We start from the raw sequence: 18,232 nt of genomic DNA, 5'->3' as shown, positions 1-18,232 counted from the left end.
TTTAAGCGCGCGATAGAACTGTGGGCGTGCTAACCGTTAGAGACGCCAATGCATTCCTATGGGCATCTCTAACGTTTAGCACGCCCACAATTCTAGCGCACGCTAAAATCGTGAGCGCGCCTTAGTAAAAGATTCCCTTAAATTTTTGACGAAGATGGACATGCGGCAAAATGAAAACTGCCACGTGCCCATTTTGGGTCTGAGACCTTACCACCAGCCATTGACCTAGCGGTAACATCTCACGCGATAACCGGGTGGTAATGACCTAAGCACGTCAAATGCCACTTGGCACGTATCTGATACGTGCGTCCAAAAATAACAATTATTTTTCGGACGCGCGTATCGGATGCATGCCATAAATGAAATTACTGCAAGAGCCACGCGGTAGCCAGACGGTAACTCCATTTTGGTGCGCACTGGGCACGCGTAGACGCTTACTTACGCGGCTTAGTAAAAGGGCCCTTCAGTTCTCCAACCAAAAAGGAGTTCCGCTGCCCCTGAGCTGTCTTGTTTTCCTGTGACCATTTTCTAGTCGATGTTATTCTTTTTATTGAAAACTACTTTGTAAAGACTGGCGATAAACATAAACACACACACACACACAAAATACTATAAAGTAATACAGAGCATCTTCACCTTATGTTTCAGTAGCATTAGCTTCTTCAGTCATAACAGTACACAGACAAGGAAGGCAACATTAAAAGGACGAAGCAGGTAATTTGTTAAAAAAAAAAAAGCTGATTTGCAGATGGCTCATTGAAAAAGCATCTGAGCATGTTTCTTCACTTGATGATATAGAAACAAAGGTTAACAAGAAATAATGTAATGGAAAATCTGTTTATTAGAGGAACTGAACATATTTCTTGAGTAGATTTCAGGAGCTAGCCTTCCCGTTCTCATAGCCAAACATTTTGTTTTGTAATTCATCTTTATTTCCATGTATTCTGATGTACTAACAGGGCAAACACGTCTCTTTAGCCACCAGATGGTGCCATAGAAGTTTGAGAGAAAAGGCTTTACACTCATTCTAAAAGGCATTTATCAAAAAAGTTAGGCAGAGATGAACACATTATCTTCCCGCTAAGCACACTTTTAGGAATTTCACAGCAGGCATGTCGAACATACCTTTCTATTTTGAATATCTATGTTAAAAGTCTATCACGTTACCCCTGAAGTGTAGCAGAATAAAACCATATTGAACAGGTCAGAAAATTCTGAAATTCCTTAGTCACAAAGTTTATTCTGAATGTGATTAACTGGAAAATTGCACATTTCTAATTATGATAACCATTGAAATCTCTGTAACCATAGCGTGTTAACATTGATAAGCTCAGATAGTTCTACCTAAATGAAAATCAGCCAGGAAAACACATCGAAAGAGGGATCGTAGAAATGATTGCGGAAATCCGGTCATAATTTTGTATCAATGGGTTAATACCTTTTTAAACAATCTATTCCAAATAAATATAATCTTTGTCTCGTGATACTAAGCCAAGGGTTAAATAGTTTTGTGTAAACAAGTTTTTCCGTCCCCCACTGAATCAAAATTTTCGTTATTATTTTGTTGAAAAGATAGTTGGAACCTTGCACTCTTAATAACGTAATTGTTCAATTAATTATTAGTGACAGCTCTTATATACATCACTGTGGGGGAAATTCAGTAAACGGTGTGCAAAGTTAGATGACGGGATGGTCCACAATAAGCTAGTATTCTGCAAAGGGGGCACTTCACAGAACAACTTTTATAGAATGCTAGCTTGGCGTGAATTTCATACTTAACTTTGGGAGTGGTACTTATGCCTGCCAAAGCCCGATGTAAATGCTGGTACCATTACTGGGATAAACATAAAGGAATTCTGTTCAGAAGGAATGGATCCTCAGAAGCGTAGCCGAGATTGGGTGGCAGAGCCGGTGGTGGGAGGCGGGGCTAGTGGTTGGGAGGCGGGGCTAGTGCTGGGCAGACTTCTACGGTCTGTGACCTGAAAATGGCAGATGCAAATCAAGGCCAGTTATACACATAAAGTAGCACATATGAGTTTATCTTGTTGGGCAGACTGGATGGGCCATGCAGGTCTTTCTCTGCCGTCATCTACTATGTTACTAACTAATGGTAATTAGGCACATAAATGATATTAGTCTATAAGATGGTGCTTAAATTCTGGGAATGTCCCTGACTTGCCCATGCCCCTCCCATGGCCACGCCCCCCTTAGAGTTGCATGTTATGAAATTTAGGTGCATATCTTATAAAATAGGGCATAGGGCGGATTCATGCGTGACTAATAATTACTGTCAATTAAGGGACCCTTTTACAGACCGGTGGTAAGCCCAATGCGGGTTTATAGCTTGCTCTTTCAGGACTGCTGCTGGCCCAAGGCGGCCACTGGTGGTAGTCCAGCCCTGAGATCACGCCATTTCCGGGGGAAAAAGAAAACCCCCGGAAATGGCTTGCATGGTGGTAACCTGGCAGTAATCGAGCATTGCTGCATGGTTCCTGGTTACTGTCAAGTTAGCGCGGGAGCCCTTATCACCACCTCAATGGGTGGTGGTAAGGGGCATAATCGAACTGGGCACCCATCTTTAAGGGCGCCCATCTCTAAGGATGTCCCGGTGAAGGGGCAGGGCATCCTGTATTATCGAAACAAGATGGATACCCATCTTTCGTTTCGATAATACGGTCAGGGATGCCCAAATCTCAACATTTAGGTCAACCTAAATGTTGAGATTGCCGACCTTAGAGATTGCCGACCTCAGTTTTCGCCGATAATGGAAACCGAGGACGCCCATCTCAAAAACAACCAAATCCAAGCCATGTGGTCGTGGGAGAAGCCAGCATTCCTAGTGCACTGGTCCCCTTCACATGCCAGGACACCAACCGGGCACCCTAGGGGGCACTGCAGTGGACTTCAAAAATTGCTCTCAGGTGCATAGCTCCCTTACTTTGTGTGCTGAGCCCCCCCAAACCCCACTCCCCACAACTGTACACCACTACCATAGCCCTTAGGGATGAAGGGGGGCATCTAGATGTGGGTACAGTGGGTTTGTGGTGGGTTTTGGAGGGCTCCCATTTACCACCACAAGTGTAACAGGTAGGAGGGGATGGGCCTGGGTCCGCCTGCCTGAAGTGCACTGCACCCACTAAAAACTGCTCCAGGGACTTGCATAGTGCTGTCATGGAGCTGGGTATGACATTTGAGGCTGGAAAAAATGTGTGTGTGTTTTTTTGTGGGTGGGAGGGGGTTGGTGACCATTTGTGTGATTTACTGGGGCTATTTTTTCCCTTCTGAGTCTGTAGGAAAGAACCTTTGTAAATCAGGCCAATAATATATCTTTTCTTAAATACTTAAGGGCAGGACTTTTTTTTAAGCCAGTATTCACCTGTACCAGCACCTTTTTCCCAGCTTTCAAAAATATCCTATCCACCCTATTATGTTTCTCACTCAAAATCTCTCTGCTTATCCCCCCACCCAGTGGTGCCCTAGTCAGCTTCAAAACTGTGGCCTTCAGATTCAGAAGCAGCCATCTTCCAGGTAGAGCAGTTCTGGGTCATACAGCTGTATACACCCTACTAGCTGAAAAAACAAAAATCCCTAGTTACTCCTCCTCCCCCCACGGTTGCCTCTGCACAAGTACTGGTACCTTTTTTCTTAGAAAAAAAAAAAGCACTGCTTACGGATCGTTATACTAAAGTGCAGTGGCGTAGGAGGGGGGCGGTGGGGCGGTCCTCCCTGGGTGCACGTCGCTGGGGGGGTGTCGGCTCCACTGGTTCCCTGCTCTCTCTGCCCCGGAACAGGTTACTTCCTGTTCTGGGGCAGAGAGAGAAGGGAACCAGCGGAGCCGACGCAGCTCCCAGCGACGTGCACTCGGGGCGGAGCGGCCCTCCCACTCGCCCCTTTCCTACGCTAGTGGTAAGAATGCGCTCCAGGGGGTGCGCGCGCCGAGGGGGGGTGCGCAGCAGCAAACCGCCCCAGGTGTCAGCCGCCCTCGCTATGGCACTGCTAAAGTGTGCTAAATTTTGCAGTTATCACATCTTAATATTTGTTTATTTGTAGCATTTGTATCCCACATTTTCCCACCTATTTGCAGGCTCAATGTGGCTTACATTGTTCCGTAATGGTGATCACCAATTCTGGAAAGAGAAATACATAGTTATAATGGAGGTGACAGAGTGGATTAGGTAATCAGGTACAGAGAGTTCATTTTCGTAATAAGAAATAAAAGGTATTGGGTTAAAATTCAATCATGATAGATTAGCTTAAACAATCAAGAATACAGAGTTCCGTTTTGTGTAGTTCTGGTATAAATTTTGTTTACTGGTATTTAGGATGGATCTTTGTGGTATGCCTTGTTGAATAGGTTGGTTTTCAGTAATTTTTGGAAATTATTATTATTTTTTTTTTGTTACATTTGTACCCCGCGCTTTCCCACTCATGGCAGGCTCAATGCAGCTTACATGGAGCAATGGAGGGTTATGTGACTTGCCCAGAGTCACAAGGAGCTGCCTGTGCCTGAAGTGGGAATCGAACTCAGTTCCCCAGGACCAAAGTCCACCACTCTAACCACTAGGCCACTCCTCCACTGTTGCTACTATTTGAGATTCTACATGGAATGTTGCTATTCCACTAGCAACATTCCATGTAGAAGTCGGCCCTTGCAGATCACCAATGTGGCTGCGCAGGCTTCTGCTTCTGTGAGTCTGACGTCCTGCACGTACGTGCAGGACGTCAGACTCACAGAAACAGAAGCCTGCGCAGCCTTCTACATGGAATGTTGCTAGTGGAATAGCAACATTCCATGTAGAATCTCCAATAGTATCTATTTTATTTTATTTTTGTTACATTTGTACCCTGCGCTTTCACACTCATGGCAGGCTCAATGCGGCTTACATGGGGCAATGGAGGGTTAAGTGATTTGCCCAGAGTCACAAGGAGCTGCCTGTGCCTGAAGTGGGAATCGAACTCAGTTCCTCAGTTCCCCAGGACCAAAGTCCACCACCCTAACCACTAGGCCGAAGAACTCCCAGCCTGCTCTGCACCCGGTGAGGAATCATCCCTCGCCGACTGGTGACCAGTCCGCTCTCCGTGTCCACTGCCCTGAAGGCCTCCATCCTCTGCCTTCCCAGCATCAACTGCTCTCTCCTCCGTGTTTAGTGGGCGAGGATTCTGATGCCCAGTCAACTCCAGCTGCTCAGCAATCCGTCCGGACTCCTCCACCAACAGCAATGACGGCTTCTGCCTTCCGTGGCTCACCTGCACCGTCCCCTCAAGTGGTGCCTCTTCATCCGCCTGGTCCCCCATGCCATCATCATCTCCAGGTACCTCCACCTCCGCTGTGTAAAGGGCACACTCTATGTTCCCATCTGCTACTTCCAGTATCTGGACTTGCTGTTTTTCCTTCTTACTTGTTCCTTGCTCCCCCACACCGGACTGTGTGGCCAGCTGCCTCATGAAGGATAACGGGGAGGGACTGTGAACCCCTGCCTGCTCCTGCCGGGATCCCAGCCCCCCTGCACCTCCTGGTGTTAGCATAGAGGACATCCGATCCCGGTTACAATAAAATTCCTGCAGCGGGTTTCCTGAGCCCCTTTTCAACTTTCTCACTAACCGTTCCTTTCTGGCCAGCATTTTCACTAGCCGCGCCTCTTCTTTCTCATACATCCGCTTATGTTCCTCGGGGGCTAACCTGCACATCGTGTGCGCCATCTTAACTCTTTTCCCCAGCTCGACCACCTCTTTTTCTTCCTTCTTAATGCGCCTCACAATAGCAATTATCCTGCTTGCTGGGTCGTCCGGATCATACCAGCCTTCCACCAAGTCTACCTCATCGTCATCTGAGGATTCGCTCTCCTCACTCTCCCCAGCCTCTGGCCGCCTTACATCCACTACCCGTTCCGGGTCTTCCAAACTCTCCTTCTGAGCCAGCTCCAGCGTTCTTCCCCCCTCACCTTCCAGATATTGCGAGGCAGTGGGAGGGCCGCTGCTCACACCTCCGCCCTGGGGTTGCAGTGCCCTTCGATCTACAGGGCTCCTCTCCCTCCTTTCCGGGGGTTTCCCAGCGAGGGAACCACTCCTCCCGGCCCTCAGGACCCGGGCCCCCGAAGGCCCCAGAGCCTGGGCCTTTCCTGAGGCATGCTCCCCCCGGGCCTGCCGCATGGTGGGGCAAGGAGTTGGCCTCACTCCCTTCCTCTCTGGAAACTAGCAGAGCTTCCAACCGCACCTCCTCCTCCTTCCAACAACTGCCTTGGAACGCCCTGCCGCGGGAGGTGGTGGAGATGAAAACGGTAGCGGAATTCAAGCATGCGTGGGATAAACATAAAGGAATCCTGTGCAGAAGGAATGGATCCTCAGAAGCTTAACCGAGATTGGGAGGCGGGGCTGGTGTTTGGGTGGTGGGGCTAGTTCTGGCCAAGACTTCTACGGTCTGTGTCCTGAAAATGGCAGATACAAATCAAGGTAAGGTATACACAAGAAGTAGCACATATGAGTTTATCTTGTTGGGCAGACTGGATGGACCATGCAGGTCTTTTTCTGCCGTCATCTACTATGTTACTATCCACCTTATAATTGAAAGAGAAAAACGCCTAGATTTCGACCCAAATCGAGAGATAGATGTTTATCTCACAAAAACGAATAAATCGGTATAATCGAAAGCCGATTTTGGACGTTTTCAACTGCACTCCGTCGCGGATGCGGACAAAGTTGATGGGGGCGTGTCGGAGGTGTGGCGAAGGTGGAACTGGGGTGTGGTTATCAGCCGAGGAGAGACGTACGCGTTAGAGCGATAATCGAAAAAAAATAAAGGCGTTTTTAGCGAACATTTAGGACACTTTTGTTGGACCCTTTTTTCACATGAACAGGTCCCAAAAAAGTGCTCTAAATGACCAGATGACCATTGGAGGGAATCGGGGATGACCTCCCCTGACTCCCCCAGTGGTCACTAACACCCTCCCACCACAAAAAATGATGTTTCACAACTTTTTATTTTCACCCTCAAATGTCATACCCACCTCCCTGGCAGCAGTATGCAGGTCCCTGGAGCAGTTGTTAGGGGGTGCAGTGGACTTCAGGCAGGTGGACCCAGGCCCATCCCCCCCTACCTGTTACAATTGTGCTGCTTAATGCTTAGTCGTCCAACCCCCCCAAACCCACTGTACCCACATGTAGGTGCCCCCCTTCACCCCTTAGGTCTATAGTAATGGTGTAGACTTGTGGGCAGTGGGTTTTGAGGGGGATTTGGGGGGCTCAACACACAAGGGAAGGGTGCTATGCACCTGGGAGCTCTTTTACCTTTTTTTTTTGTTTTTGTAAAAGTGCCCCCTAGGGTGCCCGGTTGGTGTCCTGGCATGTGAGGGGGACCAGTGCACTACGAATCCTGGCCCCTCCCACGAACAAATGCCTTGGATTTATTCGTTTTTGAGCTGGGCGCTTTCATTTTCCATTATCGCTGAAAAACAAAAACGCCCAGCTCACAAATTGTCGAATAAAACATGGACGTCTATTTTTTTTCGAAAATACGGTTCGGTCCGCCCCTTCACGGACCCGTTCTTGGAGATAAACGCCCATGGAGATAGACGTTTTCGTTCGATTATGCCCCTCTATGTTACTTCTGTAGCATTCTTGTATTGTACTTTTCTTCTTTTTATAATTCATGCAAGCCACATTGCACCTGCATTTGTGGGGAAATGTGGGGTAGAAACGAACAATAAATAAATATATAAAATGTACAAAGCAGACATATATAGCCTGATGAAAAGCTGCAATTGCTTTGGCAAGGGTAATCCTTGAGCACCTGTTTGGCAGCTGAATAGAAAAGAATTGCATTGACCCGAGTGGCTACAATATCTTGAACTCTCTTGCAAATCGCCTGTTGGAATGTACAACTTTTAATAGTTTACAAAGTATGTAAGTGGTGTCAGAAGAACAGTCACCTTTGCTTGATCCTATTTCAGAAGCTGTTTCCCTATTATATTTGGTAATTTCTTTTGCAAACTTTGCATCAACAGCTCTCAAGAATCAGAAAAAAAAAAATAAAGAAAGCGAGCTGTACTGTGAATCATTAGAAAAAGCTGATGCTAATTATACTCTTCAGAATATCTTAAGCATCTATTAAGCTAATCCCTTTTAGACAAGAAAATGCAAGAATCTATTTTTAATTCGGAAATATTTTATATCAGTCACCCATGCCAAGAATCAGAATTGATTTTAAGACAAGGTAAAAAGCAAAATGAAATGTGTTTTCTCTTCAATGATGCTGGGTTTTGAACTTTTTTTTTTCTTTCAATCAGGAACGGAAAAGTTGGAGTTGGGTCAGTTCCCGTCCTCGTTTTCATTCACACATTAATTCTGTTAATACAAACGGAATGCAGCTTCAGATTGGAAAAATGGCTGCACTTTGAGATCTCAGAAAGACAGATGGGTTCGGCTCCTTAAGAAGCGTTTTAGCGAAACAGCAGCTCGCTGTCGGGCGCACCCACTGAGAACTTATATCGCACGGCAGTTAAGTACTCCCTTATATAGAGGGGTAGTTAGCCAAGCATAACGTATAGGCTTCGCAGACTGAGGTTTTGGGCTTGTGAGCATAATCGCCAGTTGCTTTCACTTATATAAGAGAAATATCTTTTGAAGTGACGGCTGAGCGTCTCGGTTCAAGCTAAGTAATATATGCTAGAGCTGAGTATCTGAAGCCCTATCCTCAGTAAGTGAGTTATTCGTGAGAGGATTATACTTGTGAATTGTGAATGTGAATGGGATATCCCGTCTGCAAGTATCCAGTGTATCGTTAATCACAACATTTAGAATATCTGAAAATGGAATGCAATTGGGCTCTTGTTACTGTTTACTCTATAAGTTAATATCTTTGCATATTCTATAAGTATTCAGTATGAGGAACAAATGTGACATTATTGCCCTTAGAATGAATCTTCAACTCCCGCCACCATCAAGCATGCTAGGACATATTGTTTGTTATGCACAGTCTTTTCCCAATCCAGCAAATGTGAAGCATCTTGGGCTGTCTTTCACATGGATGGAGGTAAGTGCCTCCCCCCCACCCTCATGAACTGGCTGTGCAGCAAGTGCAAACTTACCTGGTATTTGGCACAGCCAGGTTATAGAGAGGTGCTCCTCTTGAACCGTTCTCTACTGAACTGAGTAAGGGGAAGTTACAGTAGGTATTTTCCTGCCCCTGGAGGGTTCATAATTAGAACAAAATTACAAAATTCTACAGTGGGACTTGGTTCTCAGCATCCTGCTCCAGTGGCATAGTTACGGGCATAGGAGACAACTTTTCAAAATGATTGGGGGTGCTGAATTTTTTTTTTTTTTTTACAGATGGTGCATTCCCCCCTCCCTCATCCCCCCTCCATCTCCCTCCGAGTTCCAGGCCCCCCTCCCTCCCTCCCTCCCAGTTCCAGGCCCCCCTCCCTCCGTTCAAGTTCTAGGCCCCCTCCCTCCGAATTTTAAAAGTCATCTATCTTACCTCGTCGGGGTTAGGGCGGCAGCAGCGGTAAAAAGCATGCAGGCTCGGCTCAGTGCTTAGTTGTTTTCCCTTCTCTCTCTCTCAGCTCTGGCCCCGCTCTTGTGGAAACAGGAAATGAGAGCAGGGCCAGAGCTGAGAGAGAGAGAGAAGGGAAAACTAAGCACCAAGCCGAGTCTGCATGCTTTTTACCGCTGCTGCCGCCCTAACCCCGACGAGGTAAGATAGCTGACTTTTAAAATTTGGAGGGAGGGCGCCTGGAACTCGAAAGGAGGAGGGAGGGAAGGAATGAACTTCCAGTGGGTGAACGAATATCTGGTGGGTGAAATATTGGGGGTGCTCGAGCACACAGAGCACCCACAGAGTCGGCGCCTATGGCTACAGGTGGGCTTGGGTGGGCCTGTCTTGGCTCAGGCCCACCCAGCTGCAGCACCACACTGCTCTCTTCCCCCCTCTCCTCTGTGGCGTCCCGGCATCTGCACTCCGGTTTCTGAACCCCTTCCCTCCCCAGTGTTGGTACAGGTGTCCTCGGCACCCGCAGTGATTCATTCTCACTTTTTGCGCCGACCCCACTGGTTTCTATCTGCCACGTTCTGCCAGACAGGAAACAGGCAATGTCGTCATTGAGGGTGGGACATGGCAGATGGATGCTTGCGGGGCCAACGCAAGCAGTGAGAATGAATCTTTCCAGGCACCGAGGATGCCTGTAGTGACATTGGGGAGGGACCAAGTTCAGAGGCAGAAGTGAAGATGCCGGGACACCATAGAGGAGAGGGAGAAGATGTGGAGTAGGTGAAAAAAAACCCTCTTATGTTCTTAAAAAATATCTCTGGGAAGATATTTGTGGTGTGTGGTTAGGGGGAGGGGAGGGGAGTGGGCCTATCCAAAATACCAACTCTGGCTACGCCTCTGTGCTGCTCTAACCATTAGGCTACTTCTTCACATAGAGATCTGCATGGCCATTTTATAATATAGACGTTCCTCTGCCCAATTATAATTTGGACATTTCAGTTTGTTGATGCTGGATGTAGACAGCACTTGGACATCCATTTGTCATGTATTTTAGAATAAGCTGTAAGTCGGCAGATCCTGTTCTAAAATACATGAGAAATCGATGTCCATATGTGGCATAGAGACTCCAATTGCCATAACCAATGGCCATATTCTGAGTTGGATGTTGTTTCCAAAATGCCCTTCTATGATTTATTAAAAATGTATACCTCACATGGCCCCGTTTCAGCATGTACCTGCGTCAGGGGTCTTTAAGTCTCTATGTAATCAGTTATATCCATGTAAGTACATGTATAAAAGTCCTCACACAAATTTCTGTGTTCTGGTTAAAGCGATTGCCACTTCAGCTCTTCACGCAGCAAGGTTACTTCCTGTTCCAGGGCAGAGGGAGCATGGAACGAGCGAAGCAGACAGGCGCACGGCACCCCCCCAGCAGGTAAAAATGCACCCGGGGGGGAGGTGTCCTTTCGCCGGGGGGTGGGGGGGGGGTCGTGCTGCACCCGGGGGGTGGGGGGCGCATCGGTGATCCGCCCCGGGTGTCAGCCACCCTAGGAACGCTACTGGTAAATCCCAGTCATGCATATTCAGAAAGGAGGTGTTGATGCCTCTCTACAAGTCATTGGAGAGGCCCCACTTGGAGTATTGTGTTCAGTTTTGGAGGTCATATCTTGCTAAAGATGTAAAAAGACTGGAAGCGGTGCAAAGCTATGAAAATGGTATGGGATTTGCGTTTCAAACCGTACGAGGAGAGACTTGCCGACCTGAACATGTATACCTTGGAGGAAAGGAGAAACAGGGGTGACATGATACAGACGTTCAAATATTTGAAAGGTATTAATCCGCAAACGAACCTTTTCCAAAGATGGGAAGGTGGTAGAATTAGAGGCCACGAATTGATGTTGAAGGGGGGCAGACTTAGGAGTAATGTCAGGAAGTATTTTTTCACAGAGAGGTGGTTTATATGTGGAATGCCCTCCCGCGGAAGGTGGTGGAGATGAAAATGGTAATGGAATTCAAACATGCGTGGGAAAACACAAAGGAATCCTGTTTAGAAGGAACAGATCCATGGAATCTTAGCAGAGATTAGGTGACGACGCCAGTAATTGGAAAGCAAAACCAGTGCTGGGCAGACTTCTACGATCTACGCCCTGATCGTGACTGAATAGTTATGGATGGGCTGGAGTGTAAATTTTAAGGGGTTCCAATGTTAGCTTCAGAACTTACTACAAGAACAGTGCTGGGCAGACTTCTATGGTCTGTGCCCTGAGAATTGCAAGGACAAATCAAACTCGGGTATACATATAAAGTATCACATACCATGTATAATGAGTTTATCTTGTTGGGCAGACTGGATGGGCCATTCAGGTCTTTATCTGCCATCATTTACTATGTTACTCTTTGGGGTTCTACATGGAATGTTGCTACTCACTGGGATTCCAGAATCTTGTAATTCTTTAGGATTCCAGAATCTTCAGAACTTTTAGTACAAAAACAGTGCTGGGCAGACTTCTAAGGTCTGTGCCCTGAGAATGGCAATGACAAATCAAACTCGGGTATACGTATAAAGTATCACATAGCATGTAAAATGAGTTTATCTTGTTGGGCAGGCTGGATGGACCGTACAGGTCTTTATCTGCCGTCATTTACTATGTTACTGCAAAACTCTGATGCAAATGTTCCCCATTGCTTTCCCTTTTACAGAGCACATACAATTTGAATATCATTTCCTTTGATCATTGGCGAGCTAGGTTTCTGCGCTGTTCTGGCGGTATGGTTTCTGTGCTGTTGGCTTACCGCTACAGTTCTGAGTATCGGCCTGTAAATCTTTGGTAATCTATTTTGAATCTGGGAGAAAGTGCTTAAAACACTTAGCTGCCGCCAAAGTGTTTTCATAAAATACTAGAGAGCAAAACAGCAGAAATTGTATCTATGCAGACTTTTATGTTTGCTAGAGAGGGGGTGTCAATGTTCACATGTAAAGCGTGTGGATACATATATTATAAACAACATGCACAAGTCATGATTTCCAGGCTTTGCCCAAACTCCATTCCTGAACGTGACAACATATGGGTCACATGTAAGTACACGCCTTCCTGGCATCATGCATAATCCTTGGGTCATTTTATAAAAGTGGAGGAGTAGCCTAACGGTTAGTGCCGTGGGCTGAGAACTGGGGAACAGGGTTTGATTCTCACTGCAGCTCTTTGTGACCCTGGGTGGGGTCACTTAACCCTCCATTGCCCCAAGTACAAAAACTTAGGGGCCCTTGTACTAAGGCGCATCAAAAAAAAATGGCCTGCGCTGATGTAGGCGTGTGTATTGGACGTGTGCAGGTCCATTTTTTCAGCATGCCTACAAAAAAGGCTCAAAGTGGACATGCGGCAAAATAAAAATTGACGCATGTCCATTTTGAGCCTGAGACTTTACCGCCACCCGTTGACTTAGCGGTAAGGTCTCACGCGTTAACCGGGCGGTAATCATCAGTGCATATACACTGCTGATTACTGCCCGTTAGCGCCACGTGATAGATATTTTTTTAAAATATTTTCTTCCGTGCATATCAGACACGCATAAAAATTAGAATTACCGCTTAGGGCGTGCGGTAGCTGGGCAGTAGTTCTAATTTGATGGATGTTGTACGCACGTTGGCGCTTACATGACTTAGTAAAGGGGCCCCTTAGACTGTCAGCCCACTAGGGACTTAGAAAAAACTACTGGCATGTTAATAGAAATGTAAACCACGTGGATTGTACCACAGAAAGTCAGTAGATAAACAATCTCTCTGTTCCTCCGGGCCGCTGGCTTCTTCAGCACTGCGGGTCTCCCCCCCCCCCCCCCCCCCCCCCGATGTCGGCCTGCCGCTCGGTCGGTTGCTGGCCATTGGACATTGCGGCGGCACCATTGGGTCCTCTGGGTCAGTGCTGTCCTGCCGATTCAATCTGCGACAACGGCCTGCTATGACTGACTGTTGGCTGCCACATTTCATCCAGCTGTTTATCGTTGAAGATGTCGGATGGTGAGTGGGTCGCTGCGCCAGTTGCCATGGGAGCAGGAGTGGATGGATAAAAGAAGCAGATTTCAGCGCCGTTTCCATCATGCAAGCTCATCTTGGTGCGTCCGGTCGAATTAGAGGGTCAGCCTACGCCAAGAAGTTACCATATAATCTGGAGTCCATTTTACCAACATTTCTTCGGACCATTTTAGACACTTTTATCCTTTCCCTGTCTTCTTCCTTCCCTGTTTCTTCTATTCTATCTAATTTAAATGTAACCGTATCTCCTCTGATCTGGCGATAGCCTATCAGTACATTGTAAGCCACTTTGAGCCTGCAAAACTGTGGGGAAAACGTGGGGTATAAATGTGCAAAATAAATAAATCTTAATAAAAAGTACTTGCACAAAAATCTCCATGAACCAAAAACACTGACTCAGTATTAAGACCACTAGAAAGGGAAGAAGGGGTCAATTGGAGAAGGACACTCCCAAGTGCCATTAATTCATGCTTAGTCTCATTTCACAGATATTTATGGAAGAACCACAAATAAGTACATAAGTAATGCCACACTGGGAAAAGACCAAGGGTCCATCGAGCCAAGCATCCTGTCCATGACAGCGGCCAATCCAGGCCAAGGGCACCTGGCAAGCTTCCCAAACGTACAAACATTCTATACATGTTATTCCTAGAATTGTGGATTTTTCCCAAGTCCATTTAGTAGCGGTTTATGGACTTGTCCTTTAGGAAACCACCTAACCCCTTTTTAAACTCTGCCAAGCTAACCGCCTTCACCACGTTCTCCAACAACGAATTCCAGAGTTTAATTACGCGTTGGGTGAAGAAAGATTTTCTCCGATTTGTTTTAAATTTACTACACTGTAGTTTCATCGCATGCCCCCTAGTCCTAGTATTTTTGGAAAGCGTGAACAGACACTTCACATCCACCTGTTCCTTTCCACTCATTATTTTATATACCTCTATATAGGGAAAGGAAAAATGAACTTTTTTTCAGCTCTTGCCTCAATACAGCCAGGAAAAGAGATAAGAAATGGGGACAGGGTGGGGAGAGAGCCTGGGAGGGAGAGTACAATTTATCATACACTCATACAGTTTTGTGCAAAAGTGTGTCGGTCTGTGTGTTCCTGAGCATTAGACTTTACCGACTGGATTCTCTTTATTAAAGCAATCCAAAAAAAACAGGTTGTAAGCGGTTCCACTCCATTTCTTTGTCACAGCTCAGGAAGTTTGCAGCGTGGGATTACGTTAGTTCCCTCTGAAAATATTTGTGGTATCCAGTAAGCCGTCATTAATAAGTAAACTATCCGATAACTGGGATTTGGGAATTTTCTTTCTTTGCATGATTACGATTTTTTCTTTCCCAAAAGGGCCTTGTGCAGCTCAGCACAGCTTTGGGATCTGAAATCTAGAACTGATGAAGCTGGAAAGCCAGAGACCACAACAACAGGTAAAGGATTCTACTGAATTGCACTATTTTTACCCTTTAGGTCACTAGAAAATAAAAACAGACACACACATGCATCTGGGGCAATAGATTTTTATTTTGGTTGTTTGTTTTTTAGGGCGGTTTTTTTTTTTTGGTCTTATACTGATACTAACCATTGTATTTTAACTTCAAACTCCAATGAAAAGAGAAGTGAGGAGGAAACAGGGTGTCCCCCGCCCTTCCTTTCAGCTGTGAAAGTTAGACTAAATGAAACAGTACTTAAAAAAGTGATTAGACAAGGTCAACCTTTCTTCCTTCCCTAAACCATCCCTCCCTGCAGTGCCTTTGTTCCAGCCTTAGCTGTACTTTTCGTAAGCTTAAATTTAGTGTAAATCTGTCAGGGGGTAAAGTTGGAAGTGCAAATATTTACACGATATAACTAGAAAACCCCACTACGAGTAGGTCAAATGCTGCGTTCTGTGATGCTTGTAAGATCTTGCACAGAGGAGCTGATCCTAAAACCTAAAAACAGAGCAGCCGCAAATCTTGGCTAAACTTGCACTGGATTAGTTGCTAGCTATTTTGCTGACTGATGTGTTTAAGCTGTCGGCTTTATCTGAATAGTAGAGGTGAACAGAGAAAAAAATCTAAACTATAAAGCAACTTCTTTTCTCCATTCCAAACTCATGCAGCCTATGAAATCATTCCTCGGATCCCTCTTAAACATGCCCAGAAACTAGAATAGTACTGGAATTTACAGGCGTCTCCTTTAAGATTGAAGTTGGGCAGGAATCCAAAGGTGCAGCAGTAACAATACAGTAGTTTCAAAGTTAGACGCAATTGCTCAACTTCTAGTTTCTCTGCTCAGTCAGCTTGAGAGACAGACCAGGACTAACGAACTGAAAACTGTAAGAAGCTAAAAGAAAGCTACTCTGGCATTTTGGATATTTTTATTATTATTTTTTTAAATATAATGTTTCTTTGATGCTGTTGCAACTCTTTCAAGCTCATCATGGCACCCTTTGGAAGAAACTTGTTAAAGACACGGCACAAAACTAGGTAAAGTATGTTAAGGGTTAAAGCTCTTTTGCCAAGTTATTTTTTTGTCTTTGTTTTTTTAGCAGTATTTTTGGGCTTGTGTTAGAACTAACCAGGCATCTTCCCTAGAAAGGATAGCAAGAGAATGGTTCAAACCGTTGTGCAAAACCAGGAAAGTTGGATTCAAATGTGCAGTTTTACTTTTGGCAAATTCCTAAGCTCGGCAGTCTTTGCCTTGATTCCTTTTATAGTTTGTGCCGTAGCAACATTGTTGCAGTACAGCAAATATATCCTGCAATGTTTTGCTTCCTTGTGTCAGATCTCAAAGGATTCACGTTTATTTAAATGTTTTGCAGAAAGTGCCTAGAGGTGCTGCTTTGCAGGAATGGGGGCACCTATGGCATCAGGTTGAAAACGGGGTTTCTTGGAAGGTTCTAGTACCTTTAATTGGACCAACATTAAAAACAAATGCTATAGTCTGCTGGCTTTTGAGACTACATGGGTCTGTTCTTAAGATGGGACCACATTGTAAACAACTGTAGAAGGCTTTGTTTCTTTGTTTCACTTTTTGTCAATCTGCACAGTGAGTAGCATCAAAAGTTGTATAATGGTATAGAGAAGGCTTCCATGATTTTGGCTTCCATGATTTTCTTTTCAGGATTTTTTGTTGAACAATTCAAATGAAATATGCTTTCCTTTCCCCTGGCAAAACCTACATTTTTTTTCATGTTGTAAACAACCTATGGAGTCTGGGGGGGGGGGGGGGGGGGGGGGTCCTTTTACTAAGGTGCGCTGAAAAATGGCCTGCGCTGGTGTAGACACATGTATTGGATGTGTGCAAGTCCAATTGTCAGCGCGCCTGCGAAAAAGGCCTTTTTGCCAAAAGTGAATGTGTGGCAAAATGAAAAATCAGCATGTGTCCATTTTGGGCCAGAGAACTTACCGCCACCCATTGACTTAGCGGTAATCATAATTACCGCCTGGTTAGCATCGCATGGTAGAAAATAGAAATTATTTTCTGCCATGTGTATTGGACACGTGTAGAAAGTATAATTCCCACTAAGGGCATGCGGTAGTTTTAATTTGATGCGCCTTCATGTCTTATGCACATTAAATTTGATACGCCTAAGACATGTAGGCGCACGTGCGTAGGTGCCTACATGGCTTAGTAAAAGGGCCCCTAAGTGGCAGTAAGCACTACCACCTGCTTTCCATTCGCCAAAATGCATTACCATGGGGTACGCACTCAGGCACCCTGAAGTAGTTGAGGCATGATACAGACGTTCAAATATTTGAAAGGTATTAATCCGCAAAGGAACCTTTTCCAAAGATGGGAAGGTGGTAGAACTAGAGGACATGAAACGAGATTGAAGGGGGGCAGACTCAAGAAAAATGTCAGGAAGTATTTTTTCACTGAGAGATTGGTGGATTCTTGGAATGCCCTCCCGCTGGAGGTAGTGGAGATGAAAACGGTAACGGAATTCAAACATGCGTGGGATAAACATAAAGGAATCCTGTTCAGAAGGAATGGATCCTCAGAAGCTTAGCCGAGATTGGGTGGCAAGAGCCAGTGGGGGGGGGGGGGGGAGGCGGGGCTAGTGATGGGCAAGACTTCTACGGTCTGTGCCCTGAAAATGGCAGATACAAATCAAGGTAAGGTATAAACAAAAAGTAGCACATATGAGCTTATCTTGTTGGACAGACTGGATGGACCGTGCAGGTCTTTTTCTGCCGTCATCTACTATGTTACTATGTGCAATGGGGGCATATTGGGGGGTGGAGAGTAGACGTGCTCAGCGCTAATTAGTTGGTGCAGCTACATTGCCACACGCCAACCAATTAGTGCACGGTTAACATGTGAGTCCTTTCCGCCTTCTAAATAAGTATCAGTAAGAGCTCATGCACTAATTTGGAAATTAGCAACTGGCCATTAATTGGAAAAAAAAGAAATATGGCCATTTTAAAGCCACACTAAAAGTGGTCTCAGCATGTGGGGAAACCTACAAGGTAATCATAGTGCATGACTCCTTTTAGTGCAGCTTAGTAAAAGGGCCCCTAGATTTTCAAAGAAACGTTTTGTTCACTCTGCATTCTTTAAGGGACATAAGAACCTAAGAGTAGCCATACTGGGTCAAACCAATGGTCTATCTAGCCCAGTATCCTGTTTTCCAAACAGTGGCCCAGCCAGGTCACAAGTACCTGGTAGAAACCCAAATCGTGGCAACATTCTATGTAGAACCCCAAAGAATAGCACGATTCTGGAATCCTAAACA

General features: G+C 45.6%; 2 protein-coding genes across 4 annotated transcripts in view; one reads left to right on the top strand and one right to left on the bottom strand.

Annotated features, from left to right (window-relative positions):
* Positions 1-15,935, bottom strand: part of NTS (neurotensin) — a 52,072-nt gene extending 36,137 nt beyond the window's left edge. The window contains exons 1-2 of the mRNA XM_030214854.1: positions 15,929-15,935; positions 15,680-15,781 (exon numbers count right to left, since the gene is read on the bottom strand). Of these exons, the coding sequence (XP_030070714.1) occupies positions 15,680-15,781; positions 15,929-15,935 (109 nt within the window). The remainder of the gene's footprint in view (positions 1-15,679; positions 15,782-15,928) is intronic.
* Positions 14,786-18,232, top strand: part of RASSF9 (Ras association domain family member 9) — a 54,862-nt gene continuing 51,415 nt past the window's right edge. Inside the window, exon 1 of one of the 3 annotated variants that reach the window (XM_030214593.1) lies at positions 14,786-14,942. Coding sequence is in view for 1 of the 3 variants with exons in the window: in XM_030214591.1 (XP_030070451.1) it covers positions 15,934-15,980 (47 nt within the window). In the remaining 2 variants the exon portion in view is untranslated. Of the gene's footprint in view, positions 14,943-15,428; positions 15,981-18,232 lie in introns of those variants that run through there. The other 2 variants (XM_030214592.1, XM_030214591.1) reach the window with 2 other exon arrangements.

The sequence above is a fragment of the Microcaecilia unicolor genome, chromosome 9 (genome assembly GCF_901765095.1).
Source record: "Microcaecilia unicolor chromosome 9, aMicUni1.1, whole genome shotgun sequence".
Taxonomy (NCBI): Eukaryota; Metazoa; Chordata; class Amphibia; order Gymnophiona; family Siphonopidae; genus Microcaecilia; species Microcaecilia unicolor.
This window is presented reverse-complemented; position numbering and strand designations above follow the sequence as displayed.